The sequence below is a fragment of the Hipposideros armiger genome, unplaced genomic scaffold (genome assembly GCF_001890085.2).
Source record: "Hipposideros armiger isolate ML-2016 unplaced genomic scaffold, ASM189008v1 scaffold_132, whole genome shotgun sequence".
NCBI lineage: Eukaryota > Metazoa > Chordata > Mammalia > Chiroptera > Hipposideridae > Hipposideros > Hipposideros armiger.
Genome location: NW_017731482.1, coordinates 2,163,928 through 2,182,280, shown reverse-complemented (window position 1 = coordinate 2,182,280; position 18,353 = coordinate 2,163,928). Strand labels below are relative to the sequence as shown.

The 18,353-nt window shown below is 47.1% G+C and overlaps 1 protein-coding gene across 2 annotated transcripts in view; it reads right to left on the bottom strand.

Annotated features, from left to right (window-relative positions):
- Positions 1-9,091: 9,091 nt before the first annotated feature.
- Positions 9,092-18,353, bottom strand: part of NEU3 (neuraminidase 3) — a 22,145-nt gene continuing 12,883 nt past the window's right edge. For both annotated transcript variants that reach the window (XM_019649448.1, XM_019649449.1), the window contains exon 2: positions 9,092-14,171. In XM_019649448.1, the coding sequence (XP_019504993.1) occupies positions 13,095-14,171 (1,077 nt within the window). In that variant the 3' untranslated portion in view covers positions 9,092-13,094. The remainder of the gene's footprint in view (positions 14,172-18,353) is intronic.

Sequence of the window (18,353 nt, the reverse complement as noted above, 5' to 3'; positions counted from 1 at the left end):
TATTTTTTTTAATAGCTACATATTTATTTTAATGTGTATGTGGAAAAAATATAACTAAGATATAAAACCTGTGATCTCATGAGTATTATTACTTAGGAGACAATGAAATTAGGTATATACATAAAATGTGCTAAAGAAAAATGTGAATAATACATGGATTTAGCAAAAATCATGGAGGAGGAGACATGAGACTGAGAAAAGCTTAGAAACCTTGAAATAGTGGCTGTGCAATGCTCACCTTGATAAATATTTGTTCTGTTCTCAGCCCTCCCCCTTCCTGTGGAGGGGAATGTGGGGAGCTACAGAGGGAGGGGACCCCTTCCTGCTCTGAAAGGCGACCTGATCTAACCTGAGGTGGGGGGTGGTCACCTCAGGGACCTTCATTCATGTGAGTAACCTTCCTCGATGCCTGCTACATGCGGGCCCTGTCATGGGTGCTGGGGACACAGAGCTCAAACGGCAAGTCCCTGCCCACTGAGGAGCCCCCAGTCTTCCTCACTTCTGAACGAAACCCTTTCAGGGCCCTCCAAAGTAGCTGTCATGACTTTTACTTGACAGAATGTAGGGTAGGACTTTCCCTGAGGCCTCTGATTTGTGGAATTGTAATGAAGGCCCCAAACTGAGGACAAGAGGCTCTAAGACCACACTCTGCAAAGAGAGATCCAAAGGAGTGTGCACGTACACACACACACACACACACACACACACACACACACACACACATGCACGACTTATGTGGGAAAAAGGGGGAAGTCAGCTATAGCCTTATGAAGAGTGCTCTGTTCACACTGAGAAATGACTGCCATGATGGAGAGCATTCCAGAGCTCCTCACAGACATTGGGCATGCCTGCCGGAAGGGGAACCTTCCCCTCTTATCCTGGCAGAAAGCTTGCTGAGCCAGGAACCCACAGGCTCATCCTGGGGCTGCCACCGAGCAGCACGGAGCCCGGGATGCAGTTTCCGGGAGAGTTAGCAGTGGCGGGACTCCCACTGAAGGGGTCTGTTCCAGCCAGCAGCAATGAAAGGGGCATGGTGAGGTGTTCCAGGAGGGATTCAGAGGACCCCCTCCCAGTTCCTCCTGGGCGCGGGCAGGCATGGGAGATCGCAGCAGTCCCCAGGCTCCACACAAAGAACACACAGGAAAAGAAACACAAAGAGAAACTCAGCTCCCATCTCGGAACAGGCAACAGAGAGAGCAGAAGGGAAAGAACACGGCTCCAAGAAATTCATTCCCACCATCTCAGCTGACCACAGGTCAGCATGTCCACAGGTCTGTAATGGAACTGGACTGAAGCAGATCTGGGGCTCATGCACACACATAGAACTCTCTCCTCTGGAAAGCCACGGCTCCTCCCTGGCATCAAGTCCCCCTTGGGGACAACAGAGTTAAAAAATGATGCCTCATGGCAGTATTGAAAAACTGGCACAGATTGCTGCTCTGTCACCAACCACAGGCGCTGCTAGTGAAGCTTCCAGGTTGTCTGTGGCCAGCAGGATGTTGGGGGAGATTGCCACCTGGTGGTCAATGTTGGCAGTGCCACAGAGTTATAGGCGCAACCCTGGTCTGGGAGCCTCCAAGGTCAGAGCCAGACCAGACTTGAACTGAATGACCTTGGACAAGTCACTGCCACTCTCTGAGCCTCACTTTTCTCATCTCAAATGTAGGAAAATGCTGCCAGCCTTGCAGGGCCCTGGTGAGCATTAAACTCGTGCCCCTGTCTTGGGCAGGCCCACAGTAAAAGTTAGACCCACCTGGATCTTGTTCCAGCAGGACTCAGCGTAAGGGTCAGGCCCGGGAGACAGAGCGGCTGGGAGGCCCTCACAGAGAGCCCAGCTCCTCGGTTTTCTCTCACTGACCTGATCTAGGACTGTCGTTCCATCTGTGGGGAACTGGTCTTAGCCCACACCTGGATAACTCTGGGATTGCAGAAGTTCAGAAAAGTGAACTTGACTCCATGCTGGCTCCAGAGAGTCTCTGGACTGTAGGGAGCCAGAGGTCTGCAGTGAGGGTTAAGCCTGAAAGCTGGCAGGCTGAAAGGCTCTCAGGCCCGGGTGAGCAGCGTGGGAAGGTTGGCCGCTGAGGAGAAAACAGCCAACGGCCTTGAAAGCTAGAGTGGAATGCCAGCCTGTGAACAGTTTCTGCTTGCTGTGTTTTGCTTTACTCTGGGAAATTGCTTCCCCACACCCAATGGAAAGCCCCGGGGGAAGTGTTCCCTGGGAGGAGGGGACTACTCCCTCAAGTTCCCCAAACCCCCCCCCACCTAAGGAAAGTTACTTTTGCTATAAAAGCTGTGTACCAATAATAAACGGGGCCACTCTCTGCCATCAGCATTGGGTGGACCTCCTGTCCCCAGCTTTCGTCTCTAGTCTCTTTCTTTTCCAGTCTCCCACCCAGTCCTCTCAGGTACCCTTTCAGTAAGCTCCTGGCTAATCAGTCGGGAGTGCTCAGTTGGTGCGCGGGTCGCATCACTGGACTACCTGGTTCCAGCTTCAGTTCCATCACTAAGTTGCTGTGTGACCCTTGACAAGGCACCTGGCCGATGTCTAAGCCTCTACTTCCTCTTTTGTACAAAGCAGTACTCACTCCTGTCCTGGAGGAGCAGTGGGGAGTGACTGGGCGACCCCGACAATAGGCAGTGGGGCCCACAGCCTTCACTGGCGCCAGGCCCTTGCTCAGGGGTGGAGAGGACAAGCTCGCCCGTCTCTGTCCCTTTGCATCACTCACGCACACTGAATCCTCGTGTTGCTGTGTCCACTTTACAGAGAACAAATGCAGGCTCAAAGTGTTTAATAAATTACCCAAGGTCTCACTCAGCTGTTTTTTGTTTTGTTTTGTTTTGTTTTGTTTTTAAGGAAGAAAGGAAGGAAAAAAGGAGGTGAAGGAGGGAGGGCTAAAAAAAGAGCCAGCATCTAATTAGAATGAAGACCCTTTACCTCTGCTCCAAGCTGTCTCTTGATTCCCAGTATAACCTTAATTTCCTATCATTTTGCTCCATTTATGAATTACATTTTTCTAAATGTCACTTAAGTGTTACTCTCCCTACCTCCAGTCTTCACAGAAAAAACATTTTACTAATCTCTACCCACAGGCCAGAGGTCCCATTGTCAAGTACAGAGGCTTCTTTTGAGAGTGGCCTAGAGCACCCCACATTTAGTTGCAGGGGAGGCATATCCCAGACCCAGGCCATCCTCTCTCAGACACGACAAGCAGGACAGCCAGCTTTTGGCCCCGGCTTCCCCCAAAGAAGCCAGGCATGGGTTTCCCAGCCAGAGCTCAGCCCTGCCTCAGAAATCCAAACCCAGGCTGTCCCATGGTCTACCCCGTACTAATTAGAAGGTGCACCCTCTGGGTAGCTGCAGCCTTACAGGTGCATGGCCTGGGGCGCTCCACATGGCGGATGTCAGGCCCCAGCTGCCTCTGGGCCAGGCACTTTTGTATGGTACACCTAAAGCAGCAGTCCTGCCCAAGCACATCACCTACCTGAGCCCCCAAATCTCGAACCCATCTGTCCCTCACAGGCAGGGTCAGCCAGCGTCAGTGTATCTGCAGCTGCAGCTCCCTGTCAGGCCCCACCGGGCTGGGGAGGTCTGGAGAGGACCTGCCCCATCTCCTGACTCTGGGCTGAGTACAAGGCCTGTTCCCTCCATTTGCGACTCCTGAAACACTGGGATACTCATCAGCCTGGAAAGCAAATGTGGAGCCCCACTCCCAAGCCCCCCACCCTACCCTCCTGAGAGTTACTTTCCTGCAAGGGGGAGTCTTCACTTGAGGGGTAAAAGGCAGATGACCCAACAGGCTCTGGCTTCACTTCAAGATTCAGCTTCCCCTTTGGGACTTCTCTCACTGATCCCTGCTGCCGCCAGCACACTGGCCTTGCTCTTCACTTCCAAGGCTCCAGGTCATGTGTGCCGACAACATGGTAGACACCAGGCTGCAGTGTTCAGATCAGGCATTAGGAAAGGTTTTGAGGAACAATGCAGAACATGGTATGAACCTGGATTGCTGGAATGGCAAAGGTGTTCCTCAGCCCCAGCCTGTGATCTGTCCTCTTAATGGCACATCCCTGAGTCTTGGGTTCACTTTAACGTAGCCTACCAGGACCAACCATGTCACATATGAAGTTGCAAACTAAAGGAGTGAGGTCGGGAAAGGCAGGCGTGTCCTATCCTGCCTAAGCCCCACCTTTGAGTTCCCAATTTTGGAGGTTCTCTACTTTTTTTTTTTTTTTTTTTAGCTGAGCCATCCTGCCACCTGTTGGCAGCTCAGCGGCAGCTCAGCTGGGGCCGGACTCAAACCACTGTTGCTCAGAGCTCAAACCTTTGAGCGAGCTCTTAACCAACTGAGCTGCTCAGCTGGCCCTGGTTCTCTACTTCTTTAAGTGATTGAAGCTGGAATGGCCATTCATTCATTCATTCATTCATTCATTCAACAAATATTATTAAGTACCTACTATGCTAGGGGATAAAATAATATGGTGAACAAAAGGGCATGGCACCCTCCCCTAAAAGCTCATACCTACCCATAGGACTTGGCCTTGACCCAAACTCCATGGCCTATGGCCATCATTCAATTTTAACTAAAAAACCCAAACTTTCAATTCAGGCATATAGAATAGCAGGAAAGGTGCTGCTGCTTCCTGACCATTTTCCAATGTCTTCACCCCAAAGAAATCTGGCTCTGGAGCCCCTGAGGGCAGGGTGCTAAAGAGAGGGGTATCAAGAGACAGTACAGAAGACTTGCGCCTTATGGGCACACACAGTGTGACCACCAAGGGCATAACACGACAGTGCAGACCAGACATAGGGTCAGCTTACTGACTGATGGGTGCCATGTAGCCTCACTCCCTTTGCCCCTGAATCTCACATTTTACTGTCAAACCCATGGGGTTCAGCAATCTCTAGCTTGGCAACTGTCCAGGCTTAGCTCATACCCTGTGCTGACCCTTAGTCTCCCCTTTGCAGGCATAGAAAGCCCCTCATCACAGAGCCGAGTCCCAAGACTTCTTTGTCCACTGCCTACCAGACCTGGCTGCGCCCAAGAGTCTTGCAAACCTGCTCTGCAGGTGAAAAAGCACCCTGTGCCCACAGGTCCAGGTCTGTGTCCAAGCTGTGCTGTCACCTTTCATTTCCATGAGAGTTGGCAAGAATACCAGTAAGAATCCCAGGCAATTACAATGCTGCGGGAAGGCTGAGTTTCTGACCTAGGAAGGAGCCAGCCAATTGGCAGGCTGGAGAGCCAGGTTAGACACCTATTTGGGAACTGAAACTTGGTTCCACGTGGACCTTACTAGTAGCAGCAGCCTGTTCCTCCTACCCCACAGCACTGGCAAGAGTGTGAGTAGGAGGTAGGTGAGGTAACAGATAGACCGGTGAGTATTGTAACATAATGCTACTTAGAGTAGTTCACAGACCTGTAGCATCTACTTGTGAACTTGTTAGAAATGCACATTCTCAGGCCCCACCCCAGACCTGTTGAATTAGATTTTCGTGAAGGGAGGCAGGAACCTATTTTTTAAAACCTCTCCAACTTTATTGATTATATTCCCCAAACTGTCTTTTCTATCCCTGAGGCCATATTGTTGTGACCAATTTTTGTTGTCTCATCCCTTCCCCTTCTCCTACATATATATCATGGAATGTGGAGTATAATGTGGGAATGGAGTCAATGGAATTGTAATAGGTAAGTATGATATCGAGGTGGGCCCTGGATGGGGGGGTGGGGGTTGTCACTTTGTGAGGGATGAAAATGATAACTATTGCATTGTTTTGTACACCTGAAACTAATAATAAAACAAACAAAAAACCCTCTCCAGGTGATTCACATGGACACATAAGCTTGAAAAGTACTGCTAACACCTTGCACACACGTGATCAGCTAATATGATTCCTACAGGGAAAAGTCATAACAATTATGACAACTCCCATTTTTTTAATATCGACTATGTGCCAAATACTTTTAAATTTTTATTTAAGTTTAAATACATTATCTCACATAACCTTCACAACAACCTTATGAGCTACTTTATCCTAGTTTTTACAGATGAAGAAATTATAGCTGAGACCCTTGCCCATGTTATGTAACCTTTCCAAGGCTGTTTCCTGGTCTGTAGGTTGGGGACAATAACGCCTTGCTTGCCTGGTTGTTGTGGGGATTAGAGACAATGGTTGGAGGCCCTTCCACACTGCGTGAGGGGCTCAGGCCCAGCCACTGGGGACAGCTCCAGGGACTGGTCCACCGAGAGGAAATGCAGGGGCAGCCTTGCTGTCTCCAACATGTGGCTCAGAGACCTGCCCAGTGTCTGCCGGCCCCTGACCTTCTCACTCAGCACTAAGTCAGCTTCACCCGCTGCCAAGTTCTAAGTTTACCTCTCAAGGGAATCCATGCTCTCATTTCTGATTCTATTCCTAGTTGATGACAACAAAAATCTATGTTTAGGATGACTCTGGGTCTTGGAAGGCAGATGATCTGAAGGTTGGGGGTGCTGGAGAGTAATCTCCAGCTAGAGCTGGGCTTCCACCCAAGGGAGAAAAGCGACTGCATTTCTCTTGGATGAAATAAAAGGGGGGAGGATTTTTGGTTTGAGAGGTCACCCCAGTGCAACTGTGAGACATGTTATTACTACAGCTGCCAAATACCCCATGTTCCAAGGACTTAGAAGCACTGACTCTGCCTCACATCAGTCTGCAAGGTATCACCCCCGGTTCTGTCTTTGTTGCCATATGACAAAAATATAGGTTTAGAATCAGGTCTGACTTCATCACTTACAGGTATGTGACATTGGGAACATATCCTGTAACCTGGTTGCGTTTCAACTTGCGTATCTCTAAAATGGATTGTTGAATTAAATGAATGCATGTATACCTTAAAACACAAAGTAGGTACTTCACCAATGTTATTCCCCTTGCATCCTTCTCTCCTATATTGTGCTAGGCCTGGATCTATGGTGTGCACAGAGAACAGAGCTGACTCAGACAAACTCCCTCCTTACTCGGAGCTGAGATTTCCCTCTTCTGTACCGAAGCTGAGTCATCATCACTTATAGTGAGGGAGCAAAAGGTCTGGGCCAAGGTCAGGAGGTTGGGCAGTTTTCTGAGGACAAGGTGGAGCTGAGGCAAAATATCTGTCAGCCTTGGAGTACCCTCCCCATTGGACCCTGCCTTCCTCCCCTCCTATCCATCTCCCTCATTTTCAGCATTCAACTGTTAAATGTTGCCAATCCTGATGGATAATAGAGATCAATGAGTGAAAGGGGATATATCTGCTATTTACATGACACTGCACTGTTTCCTAAACCCTTTTGAGGATTCACTAGCAGCTCATCAGACCCAACCACTCGGCGAGCAAGGATCATTCTCCTGCTATAGCTGAGAGGGCCAGTGACTGGCACATAGTTGTCCAACACATCAGTGGCAAGCTCTAGGACAAGCACCCTGGACTCCTGACTCACCCTATCCAGTCCTTCCTCCTTCTATCCCAAGGTCTCTCCTGGCAACATACCCTTTAGATAAGACTGTTGGTCAAATGTTAGTAGGCTGTATTAAAAGTTAATTTCTCATGACTGTAATGCTGCTCCAGATGGTGACTAACAGCTTGTGGTACCAGTTAATCAAATCTGAGAAAAATCTGCATTTGTACTTGTTTGGTTGCAAGCTATATATATTGGGTTGTCGGAAAAGTCGTGACATATTTTTTCTGTTTTTCGTTGCAAAAATGCATCGACTTTTCCAACAACCCAATATATCCAACTCAAATTAGCTTAAGAAATAAAAGTCAAATAAAGGTTGGGGGTGGGGGGGTGTATTTCCCATAACAGGGAGGACCAGTGTGGATGTCATCAGGACTGTTTCTGCCTGGCTCCATTCTTTCTGGCTTCTGCACACAGGCAATCCCCACCAGCCGAGGAGGACAGGAGGGCCGTCCGCGGTCCAGGCCCCCAACCTCCCAGTTTCATGCTCCCAGTGGAGAGTTTGTCTTTTTCCTTTGGATCTGCTATCACTAGATCCCTAGGAGGGTGGTGGTGGGAGGCGGGTCTGGTCAAGTTACTAAAACTCTGAGGAAGTTTAAAAGTTAGAAGTCCCAAGAGGTGTAAGGATAAGGAACAAAGTTAAATCCACGGCATCAACTCTTTTGTACTCCGTGTTGGTAGGAGGATGTTTTCTGATCGTTGGCTTTATTTGTTTTATCTACTATTTATGGTGTTTGAAATGTTCAAAAGGATCAGCTATACTAAATTTGTAAATGGTATTTATGTTTCAGGCAGTTGATTCATCCAATGTTATTGCTTAAATATTTAAGAGGTTTTCAATGCCTTACTGAACGTGAGTTTAATTGAGCTCCAAAGTATATGCAGTAGTTTATGCATATTCCTCTCAAACCCTGAAGGGCCCTCAGACGTTAAGCAATCTAACACAACACACAGATTAGGTCACTGGATTTTTAAAAATGATTATATAATTGTAAAACTAAGAAATGAACAGTTCCCTGAACTTCATTTATTCTTTCATCACGATTCAGTGTTATGATGAAAGATATGCCCATTTGAAACTTTTTCAATACTCAATTTGTTTTTAAAAAGCAGATGGACCTACTGACGGAACTGGAGTTATGCTGAAACAAACTGGTGGAATCGGTGCTCTAAGCATCCAAGGGAACAAACAGGAAGTCTAGCGAAAATCTCAAGTTAAAGCTATCGCCCTGCTTCACTGAGGTAAGTATCTGTGGCCTCCCCGGCTACCATTTGAGAGTAACCTCAAGGTGTTTTGAAAAAGGAAGATGTGCGGTAACAAGCACTGGGGCTGGTGTCAGATGGTGGTGTGTGGGGCGGAGGAAGGTCTTGCATTCTGTCACCTCCAATAGCTAAGTGTAGCCAGTCACAGTCATCTCGGCCCTGCTGCCCTCAATAGGTAACTATGTTCCAGTAACAATGTGTAAAAGTGCACAGGATTATTAATCAAGTTTCCTGAAAGTAAAAGTTCTTAGGAAAAGCAAGAAAGTGCCTTAAATCCATTCTTTGAAAGAAGTTGGGTACAAACTAGATATAAGTATCAGGATGATAATGATCTCGGTTTCCTTAACAAGAAAAAACAGTCACCAGAATTCTGCTTTTTATTCATCTTTCTTGTTTCAAAGAGTCATGGTTGTTTTAACAGTACAGAGAGCATTTCTGGCACCTGGGATCACAGAGCCAAGACACACTCGGAACATGCTGAGCCCAGCAACTCCCTCTGAGTCCCAGAGGAGTGGCAGTTACAGAAAAGCCAACCAAAGACCCAAGGGGAATACCAGTGAAATGAGAACCCCAAATCAAGGCTTGGCTTTGGGCTTGGACTGTGATCCTTGGGACATCAGGCAGGACCAAGCTCAAGCCAGAGAAAAGCTATTCCCAGGAAATGCTGTGACTGTCCTTGGAAGCAGGTCGGCACAGAGAAGGCTCATTAGGGTGCGTGTCCACCAGGTTACGAGGGCTCTGAAGCCACAGAGGGATGCAACACACTCCTCCCTGGGGGGAAACTCCCTCTAGCTTCCCAATTAGCTCCAGGAGGCCAAGGGTCTTTAAAACCTTTATTAATTCAGCATAACTTGACTGCTGTCTATTCTGTGCCAGGCCCTGTGCTGGGTGCAGAGGACAAAGAGAGGACTCACACAGAGTCCTTCTCTTCAGGGAATTCAGAATATGACAGAAAAAGCACATGTTTATAAATAAGTCACTGTGATTCAAGGTGAAAAGGACAGTGAGGAATCAGACAGGTTTGGCCCTCAAGGAGTTCACAGTCTAGCGGAGGCCTAGAGGGCACAGCACAGACAATAACACAGGGCCGCCTGTGATCAGGACCGCAGGGAGGCTCAAACTGCACTCCAGCAGCACAGAGAAGGATGCCACGCCAGCCATGGAATATTGTAGTAGGGAAAATTCACGGCCTACTTGAGAAGAATGGGCAGCCTTAACTGGCCCAAGTGGGAGTACTGAATCCCACCGTCCCAGGGAGGAGGCTGTGCAGCCTCAGGGGGCCTCTGTGGGTCTCTTGGGCTGCCCAACAGACAAGGTGCAATGTCTGTTCCCGATGGCCACAGTTGCATGATATCCTGTGGATATCTGAGGACTGGAGACCAGGAAAAAGATCCAAATAACAAGGGCCAAATGGCAAAGGACTGAGGTAAACATCAGGAACCTTGGAGTAAGGACCCAGGAGTTAGGGAGCATGAGCAGGACAGCAGGCTGGGGGGCCGTGGGAGGCTGGTCTGTGTACCCCGCACTTCCAGTGGTGGGCAGCCTGCTGCGTGGATCCACTGTAAGGGCCCCAGAACAGGGTGGGGCATCTGTGAGCAGAGGACCACAGCCTTATGCAGTCCTCTCTTCACATCTCTGGACTACAGGCCTTCGGTTTGCTTTCCTCTTTTCTTCACAGCTGCCATCACCTGCCCTATCTTTTCCATTCTACCAACCTGAGAGTGGCTGAAATGGGCTCGGTTAGGATACCAGGATAGGCCCCAGGGCCCTGAAGATTTTGGGCACAGAGTTGGAGTGCCTGCAGCTGTTTTTGTGGATCGCCTGGAACATGGCCAAGTTGAGCCAGCTTCAAGTTATGGGGTTGGGTAGGAACTTCTCTGCAGCCTAACCTGTTGCCCTGTGCAGGCCTTTCTGTTCCCGTACAGTTCAGAGAGCAGCTCCAGCCTGCTGTTATTTCCACACAGCAACCATCACTTATACCGTCGTTCCATCCTAGGCTTTGTATTCATGCTCATTCTCTGCCAGGATTCCTATCTACTGTTCTTTTTCTTCACAGCTGCCGCCACCCACTGTTCCTCTCTCCAGTCCTCATTCTGGATTACGTCTGTCCCCAACCCTCTTTTCTTGCTATCCCTTTAATGTGCACACAGGCCCTTTGCCTAATAAGAGTTTCAGTGCTAGTCACTATGCAGAAGCAAACATGAGGCGAAAGTGAAGAAAAGGGAGGGCAATTCAGAGACAGACAGATCTGAGGAGTCCTGGTGCTGGTCATCTGTGGTCCACACTAGCATGGGACTGAGGTCCCTTACCGGACTCCCTTCTTGGATGGCCCCAAAGAAGTCTTGATGTTCTCATTCTCTCCGCCCCTTAGCCCTGATTGTAGAATGTAGTCATCCTCCTTAGTCCTATCTATGTGGAGTATGATGCTCAGGAAAGCTTTCCCGAACAAGAAGTTTCTACTATTCAGGCAGGGGCTGGCTTCGTAATCCTCTCCCCTTTCCCAGCTCCTCCCTGTGTCCACCCTGAAACCCCCACCTTCCTCCACTGTCCAACTTGACAGAGGTCTTTTTTGACAGTGGGCTTCATATAAAGAAGTACAAATAAGTAATCACTATTTCACCCAACAACTGAAGGTCCTACGTGCCAGGCTAAATGCAAGTACCCTTCAGTGGGCAATGAAGAGCCCAAGTTTTCAACCATGAAAGGCAACAGAATGCTCCTTCCATGATGCAAGACACTCAAGAATACCTGGATAAATGTAGGAATGAGTGAATGAATGATCACATCTGAGTCCTGGGAAGATAACTGAAAAATGTCTGAGAGGCTAAGGGGATTTTTTTAAAGCTACCCTATGACATGGGCGTAAGCCATACGCTGACCTAGGTGAAGTTAATCTCTACTGTCCTCCTACAGGTCTCTTCTGTCATCTGGCTAGGACAACTGCACCCGTTAGCCTCCTAGGCTATACTCCACCACTACGACTTATTCTCTGGGGGCATTACCTAATAACCATATATATTTAGCTGGTACCAGTTTATGGCATTATCCTCCTAAAATAGGGATAAGAAATCCCTCATGACAGAATTTCTCTCACAAGCACAGGCTTCGGGGGGGAACCGTCTAAAATAAAACACCCAATCTGGTGTCATCTGGTATCACCCAGCATTGGCGACACTCAGCCCCAAATCTATTAGACAGAGGCATCCCCACTTCACAAACAGCGGTATCAGTAGGTCCAAATAGACAGACCCGAGGCAGAGGTCTGGGATTCCAGAGGCCTTCCTCATGATGAAGGGAGTGGCTGGGCCAGAACAACAACCTGAGAAAAACAAACCTGGGGAAAACCCAGCAGCCTGGGCAAGTCCTGGGTCACATGACTCCAGGCACAATGAAGATGCAACTAAGACGGTGACGTCAGGAGCGACTGTCACACCAACTTACAGCCAATGTCTACACGCTATCCCACCAGCTGCATTTATTTCCTTGAATTTTCTCCCTCTTCTGGCCTCATAAACTGTAAGCTCCTTGAGAGCAGAGGCCGTGGGAGGTTTTGTCCAACACTTTAAAGTCCTAACCCATGTCCTTTTCCTATCAGGAGGCATCCTAATAAATGCATTTCAGGTGCATCTTTCATAGGAGTAAAGCCATAAGAAACAATGAGGCCCACCAGCGTCGAGCTTCTCTTTTTCTCCCTAGGAAATCATGCTTTCTGGCTGAGGAAGGGAAGGCTGAGCAGAGTTGCAGAGCTGGAGAAGGTAGGTGACCTCATGATTCTGCTGTCTTGTCCAATTCCTCTAGGACAGAGGGCCTGTGGAGCTCTGAGCATGATTAGAAGGGTGTGGGTGTTTTCTGTTATTAAAAATTGAACAAACCATCCAGATCTTTCTTCATGCCATGACACCTGCTTGTCACCTCACACTTGGACGAGCAGTGAGTCATTTGACAAGATGAATCCTCTGACCTCCATTTTGAGTCCTAGATGCAGCCAGGACTTGCTGACCACGGAGCATGCTGGCACTGTGCCTTTCCCTGGGGTGGGAAGAAGAGAAATCACAGAACCAATCCTCTCATTTTACAGATGCAGACCCGAGGTCCAGAGTTCAGGCCACATGTCCAAGGTCCCAAAGCAAGCCAGTGGCCGGCCCAGGATCACATCATGGTCTCCCAACCCACACAGTTCAGTGTTATTGCCACTGCAATAACTATGGCAAAATTTTCATTTTGCTCTTTGGAGGGGTACAAAAAAGTAGGAAGCCTTGGGATTCCTGCAGACTTTAGTAACCTCTGTTATCCTGGCCTCCGTGATCCTGGCTGTGGTTGCTTTCTATGGTTTCCCTCCTGTGGAAATTTGTATCCTAAGGCAGTTAGTTTTGAATTGGCTCAGAGTTGCTACCAGGGCTGGGGCAGTGCCCTTGCACGTAGCTCAGGACCTCTCGGTCTGTAAACAGGCGGAATGCAATCTGCTCACACTCCCGCTTGGACCCACACTCAAACAAACATCCAAAGAAGCCCTCCTCCAGAGCGGCCAAATCAGAGTAGCCAGAAGGCCCGCAGTGCAAGATCCAGGGGTGGGACCAGCAGGCAGCCTCCAAGGGGGTCCGGTTGAGGTAAATGCCTAGGTTGAGCCTCCGCTTCCTATTGGTTGGGTGTGAGTACAAGAGCCATGATTCTGACCCTGTTCCAGCTTCCTGCTCTAGCCCCTGTGAGCTGTCCAGCAGAGGACTCTGCTGAATGGTAGGTTCATCTTTCCTAGCAGGGTCCTGGCACCCATGTGTGTTCTCCAAGGGCCGGAAACTCACAACGCTGCCTTGGCAGCCATGTGGGGGTTCACAGAGCTGTTGGCTCAGGGCCAGCCTCTGAAAGCATTCACCATGGTCAGTGCTGAGAGCCTCTGCACGGCTCCTATTTGGTGTCCGAGCACTGCAGTACAGCACAGGGTGGCCGGCCCTCCCAGTCACCTCTGCCACTTCGCACTCCCCTGTCACCATGGGCTTAATGAGCCTGCCATGGTGCCATGTGGCTCCTAGGTCATCACTGTAGATCATCAGGGAATGAGGCCTGGCTTTACATGGTAACCGGAAGCAAAGGAACCGGTAAGGGATGTAGTAGACATACGCAGGGATGACCAGCCTCCCCGACTGCAGCTGGATGCCATGACCCGGGCCCACAGCAAATGTGGCCCAGTGTTTCACCTCTGCGCCAATGACCTCCTCAGTCAGGTCCCTCACGTCGCTCCATGAATAGCCTGAGTCCTTACTACAAATGAAGCAAAGGCGGGCAGCATTCCTGCCTGACATAATCTGTTGACGCTCGGTGACATGGCCCCACACACAGATGAAGAATAGGTATACTCGGCCAGTCTTCTGCTCCCACACAGGACAGGGGTTCATGGTCCGATGTCCAGGTAATCTGGCTTCCATCAGTGGCCTCAGGGGTTCCCACTAGACAAGGGTAAGGAGAGACAGCAGGAGTAAGAGTCTAATAGGAAGTCATGAGGTTCATTAAAAGCATTAGAACTTTTCAGAAAAAAAANTATATGTTGAATCCTGTGAGTCCTTCTAGTGAATCTCTGAACATAGAGGTGGTCTTGGGGACTCTCAACCAAATGCCATATAAAAATTTAAAAGATGTAAAACAATACCATAAGTTAATGGACACATATGTATGAAGAAAATGCATAGGAATAACTACCAAATTAAGGGTAGTAGTTACTTCTGGGAGTGCAGGAAGTAGGATATGATTAAGGATACCCAAGGGACTTCAATTGTATTGGTAATATTTTTAAAGATGGCAGTGGGTTCATGGGTGTTCATTTTTTTATTCTTTAAACCTTGTTATGTCTGAAATATTTCATTTTTAAAAATTAGCCTTTACAAAGTACTAGGCCTAGGGTTCTTCACCAGACTTCTCCAAACTCACAATCATCAACTCTGTGGATCACCAAGTCACTCTGTGGATCACCAAGTCAATTTTAGAAAAATACCTTAAGCTAGTGACAACTCTCAATTCTTTGACTGATCGTCTCAGTCTTATGCCTGAGGCAGTGAGGTTTAGGAGCAAATTATATTTGGAGGTGAAGAGACCTTGGCTCTGATCCTGACCGCCCACTTCCTAGCTGAGTGACGCTGGCAAGTTAATTTCTGTGCCTCAGGTTCCTCATCTGTAAAATGGACACTCTAGACCAGCGGTTCTCAGTCTTTCACAGGGGTCGCCTAAGACCATCAGAAAACACATATTTTCTTTTTTTTTTTTTAAATTTTTATTAGGGAATTGGGGGAATGGGAACAATGCTGGGGAATTGGGGGAAGGGGAACAGACAAGTTGCTGTCGTTTTGTTCTTCAGTCTAGTTGTGGAGGACGNGACACTTTGTGAATTCTGTGTGAGAGTTTTGGACAGTTACATCTGAGCACAGCTCTGCTCTGTCTGTAATTCAGTTGTGCAAACTCCTCTCAAAGGGAGGCCAGAGTCTATCAACTTTTGTATCGCCTCCTTCCACAACATCCCCTGACTCAATGCCTGGTACACAGTAGGTGCTCAATAAATGTTTGTTAAAGAAAGAAGAAAGGGAAAGAGCAAAGAAAAAAGAAGAGAGAAGGGAGAGAGGAATGGAAGAGAGAGGGAGGAAGAAAGGAGGGATGGAGGGAAGGAGGGGATGGATGGGAGGAGTGAAGAGAAGAATGATTATGGAAATGCTCTCAGGTGGAAACAATACTCAGCCCCTCCATTATGTGTCTCCTCTCTCTCCCATGTGCATATTTAATTTTCTATTGTCGCCCTGGAGATACAGCCCATGTCTCCTCAGCATCCCATGTGGAAACCAACACTTTATAGATAGCACTGAATATGTTTCTGATGAGAAGTAACAGCTACAAACCCATTTGGATGATTAAGATTACTTAGATCAATAATTTTGAGCAGGATCCAGTAAGATATAAGAAATCCACCAGCACTGCTACTCCCTTTAGGAACAGGAGGAAAAAAATTTTCTGGCAGGCTAGTCACTGAAAAGTCAGAAGGTCAGCCATCTTTACTTGGCTGAGGAGAAAATGATTTGGGCCAGATATGTCTAATATAAAGTTGACATGAAGCTGGAAGAAACACTAAACTAACGATGAAAGCATTAGAATCTAAATGATCTCAACCAACTGGAACAAGAGGATATAAATAAGCTGAGGCTTGACAGAGATAAAACAAATCCTGGGCTTAAAAATCTGGATGGAAAAACATGATTAAAGATAATGGCCAACAAGCACACAAAAGGATACTCAACATTGTCAATAATTAGGGGAGTGCAAATCAAAGCCACAATGACATATTACCTCATACTCATTTGGATGACTACTATGCAAAATAAATAAATAAATAAATAAATAAATAAATAAAATGTTGGTGAGAATATGGAAAAACTGGAACCCTTGTGCACTGTTAGTGGGCATACAAAATGGTGCAGTCACTGTGGGGAAAAAGTATAGAGGTTCCTCAAAAATTAAAAAATAGAATTACCGTATGATCCAGCCATTCCACTTATAGGTATATATCCAAAGAATTGAAAGCAAGGTCTCCAACAGATATTTTTATACCATGTTCATAGCAGCATTATTCAAAATAGCCAAAAGGTGGGAGCCACCCAAGTGTCCATCAACAGATAAACAAAACAGATAAACTGATGAATGGATAAACATACAATGGAATATCATTCAGCCTTAAAAAAAGAAGGAACTCCTGTTGTATGCTACAACATGGATGAACCTGGAGAACAGCAGGCTAAGGGAAATAAGCTAATTACAAAAAGACAGACACTGTATGAGGTACCTAAATCATGCTCATAGAAACAAAGTAGAATAGTGGTTACTGGAGGATGACAGAGGAGGAAATGAATTGTTCAAGGTGTGCAGGGTTGCAGTCATATATGATACAAAAAGTTCAAAAGATGTTGCACAACAATGGACACGTGATTAAGAATACTGTAATGTACACTTGATTACAATGGAAAATTTTGTTAGGTGTATTTTACCACAATTAAAAATAAAAATAAAAAAAAAGAAATGCGAGGTTTTAGCCAACTGTCTATTTAATATTAGTCAACTGTATTATGCAGCTACCAAAAAAGTAAATGCTACTTTACCTTAGGCTGCATGAAAAGATATAAGATGGGAGAGCCACCTCATTGCTGGGGTGGCTCTATCTTTAGGGTCCTAAGTTCAATTCTGAGTACCATTCTTTGCAAAAGGACACTGACATCCCAGAACAGATCCCAATGACAGTAATCACAGTTTTCAAGGGCCCAGAAACCAAATTAAGGCTGTGGCCTAGGAAGCTACTAAAAGAACTGAAGTTGTCATTGAGCCCCAAAAATAGAAGATTCAGAGGGCATGAATGCCACTTTCAGGTACCTCAAAGAGCGGCCTCTGGAGCAGGGACTTTTATTATGTATAGACTGACTGCCCCAGAAGGCAGAGCAAGACCCGTGGGTAATTACAGAGGAATATAGTCTCATTCCAAAAACTAGTTAACAGTTTCCACAAGATAAAGTTCATTTAATAAGTTGTATAAGCAGACCCTTTATAGAAAATGACTAATGTTGAGTTCCTACTACTGTTTCCCGGAAAATAAGACCTAGCCGGAGAAGAAGCCCTACCATGATTCCTCCAGGATATGGAGGGCACGCCCCCCTCACATGAGGATTTTAGGACCTATTTCAGGGAGAAGGGTGCCTTTTCCACAAACTCCTTCAACTTAAAATATTCAGTATGCCAAGGTGCCATATTTTGGCACCTAAAATCATGCGAGGGCTTATTTTCTGGCTAGGTCTTATTTTCGGGGAAACAGGGTACGTATTTGCTATTATTAATTACATTTTGCAGATAATGAAACACAGAAGAGTCAAGTATCCAAGGTCACACAACCAGTAAATGGTAGGTCATGCCTGACTTCAAAGCCACTCTCTTAACTACCAAGCTATGAGTAGCTACCAATGGAATACAGGTTTCTATATTGGGAGAGAAGTTGGGCCGATGATTCTTCCAACTTCAAGGTTCTAAATTAAGTAAATCAGAGAATAAAAGGGAATAAAGAGAATGAGTTAAAGGGTACACATTGGTGAATGTGTGTGACTACCGGGTAGTGAGGTTATATTAATACAACAGTTATAGTCTGATGGAAAAAAATGCTTAACAGCTCAGCTGTCTGTGATTAAAAAAAAAAAAGGCAGGGTAACATGACCACAGGCGATGCCTTGTCCTGGAAGAAATTAAAGAGCTAGAACTCCAAGTTGGGCTCCAAGCCCAGCTGCAGGGCTGGGCCTCTGCCGAGGCCAGTGGTATAAGCAGAGGCTTGGTCCTGGGAAGCCATGAGAAGACTTGTGACAAGATAAGGTGAAAGATCAGGGACAGGAAGTTCCCTAAAATTTCCCCACAGGGAAATATGAGCAAGTCATCAAAAGCAAAGACAGGGGTTGCTGGCAAGACCCACCTTCAGCGGAATAGCATTTGCACTGTAACAGCAAAACAAGGCATCCCTATGGTTATGAAGTTTTAATGGTGAGATTTCTGTAGGCAGAAAAGCAGCACAGGTTAGGGGGACTCAAGTGTCTACTATAAAGATATTGAAGGGACCCCGGCCC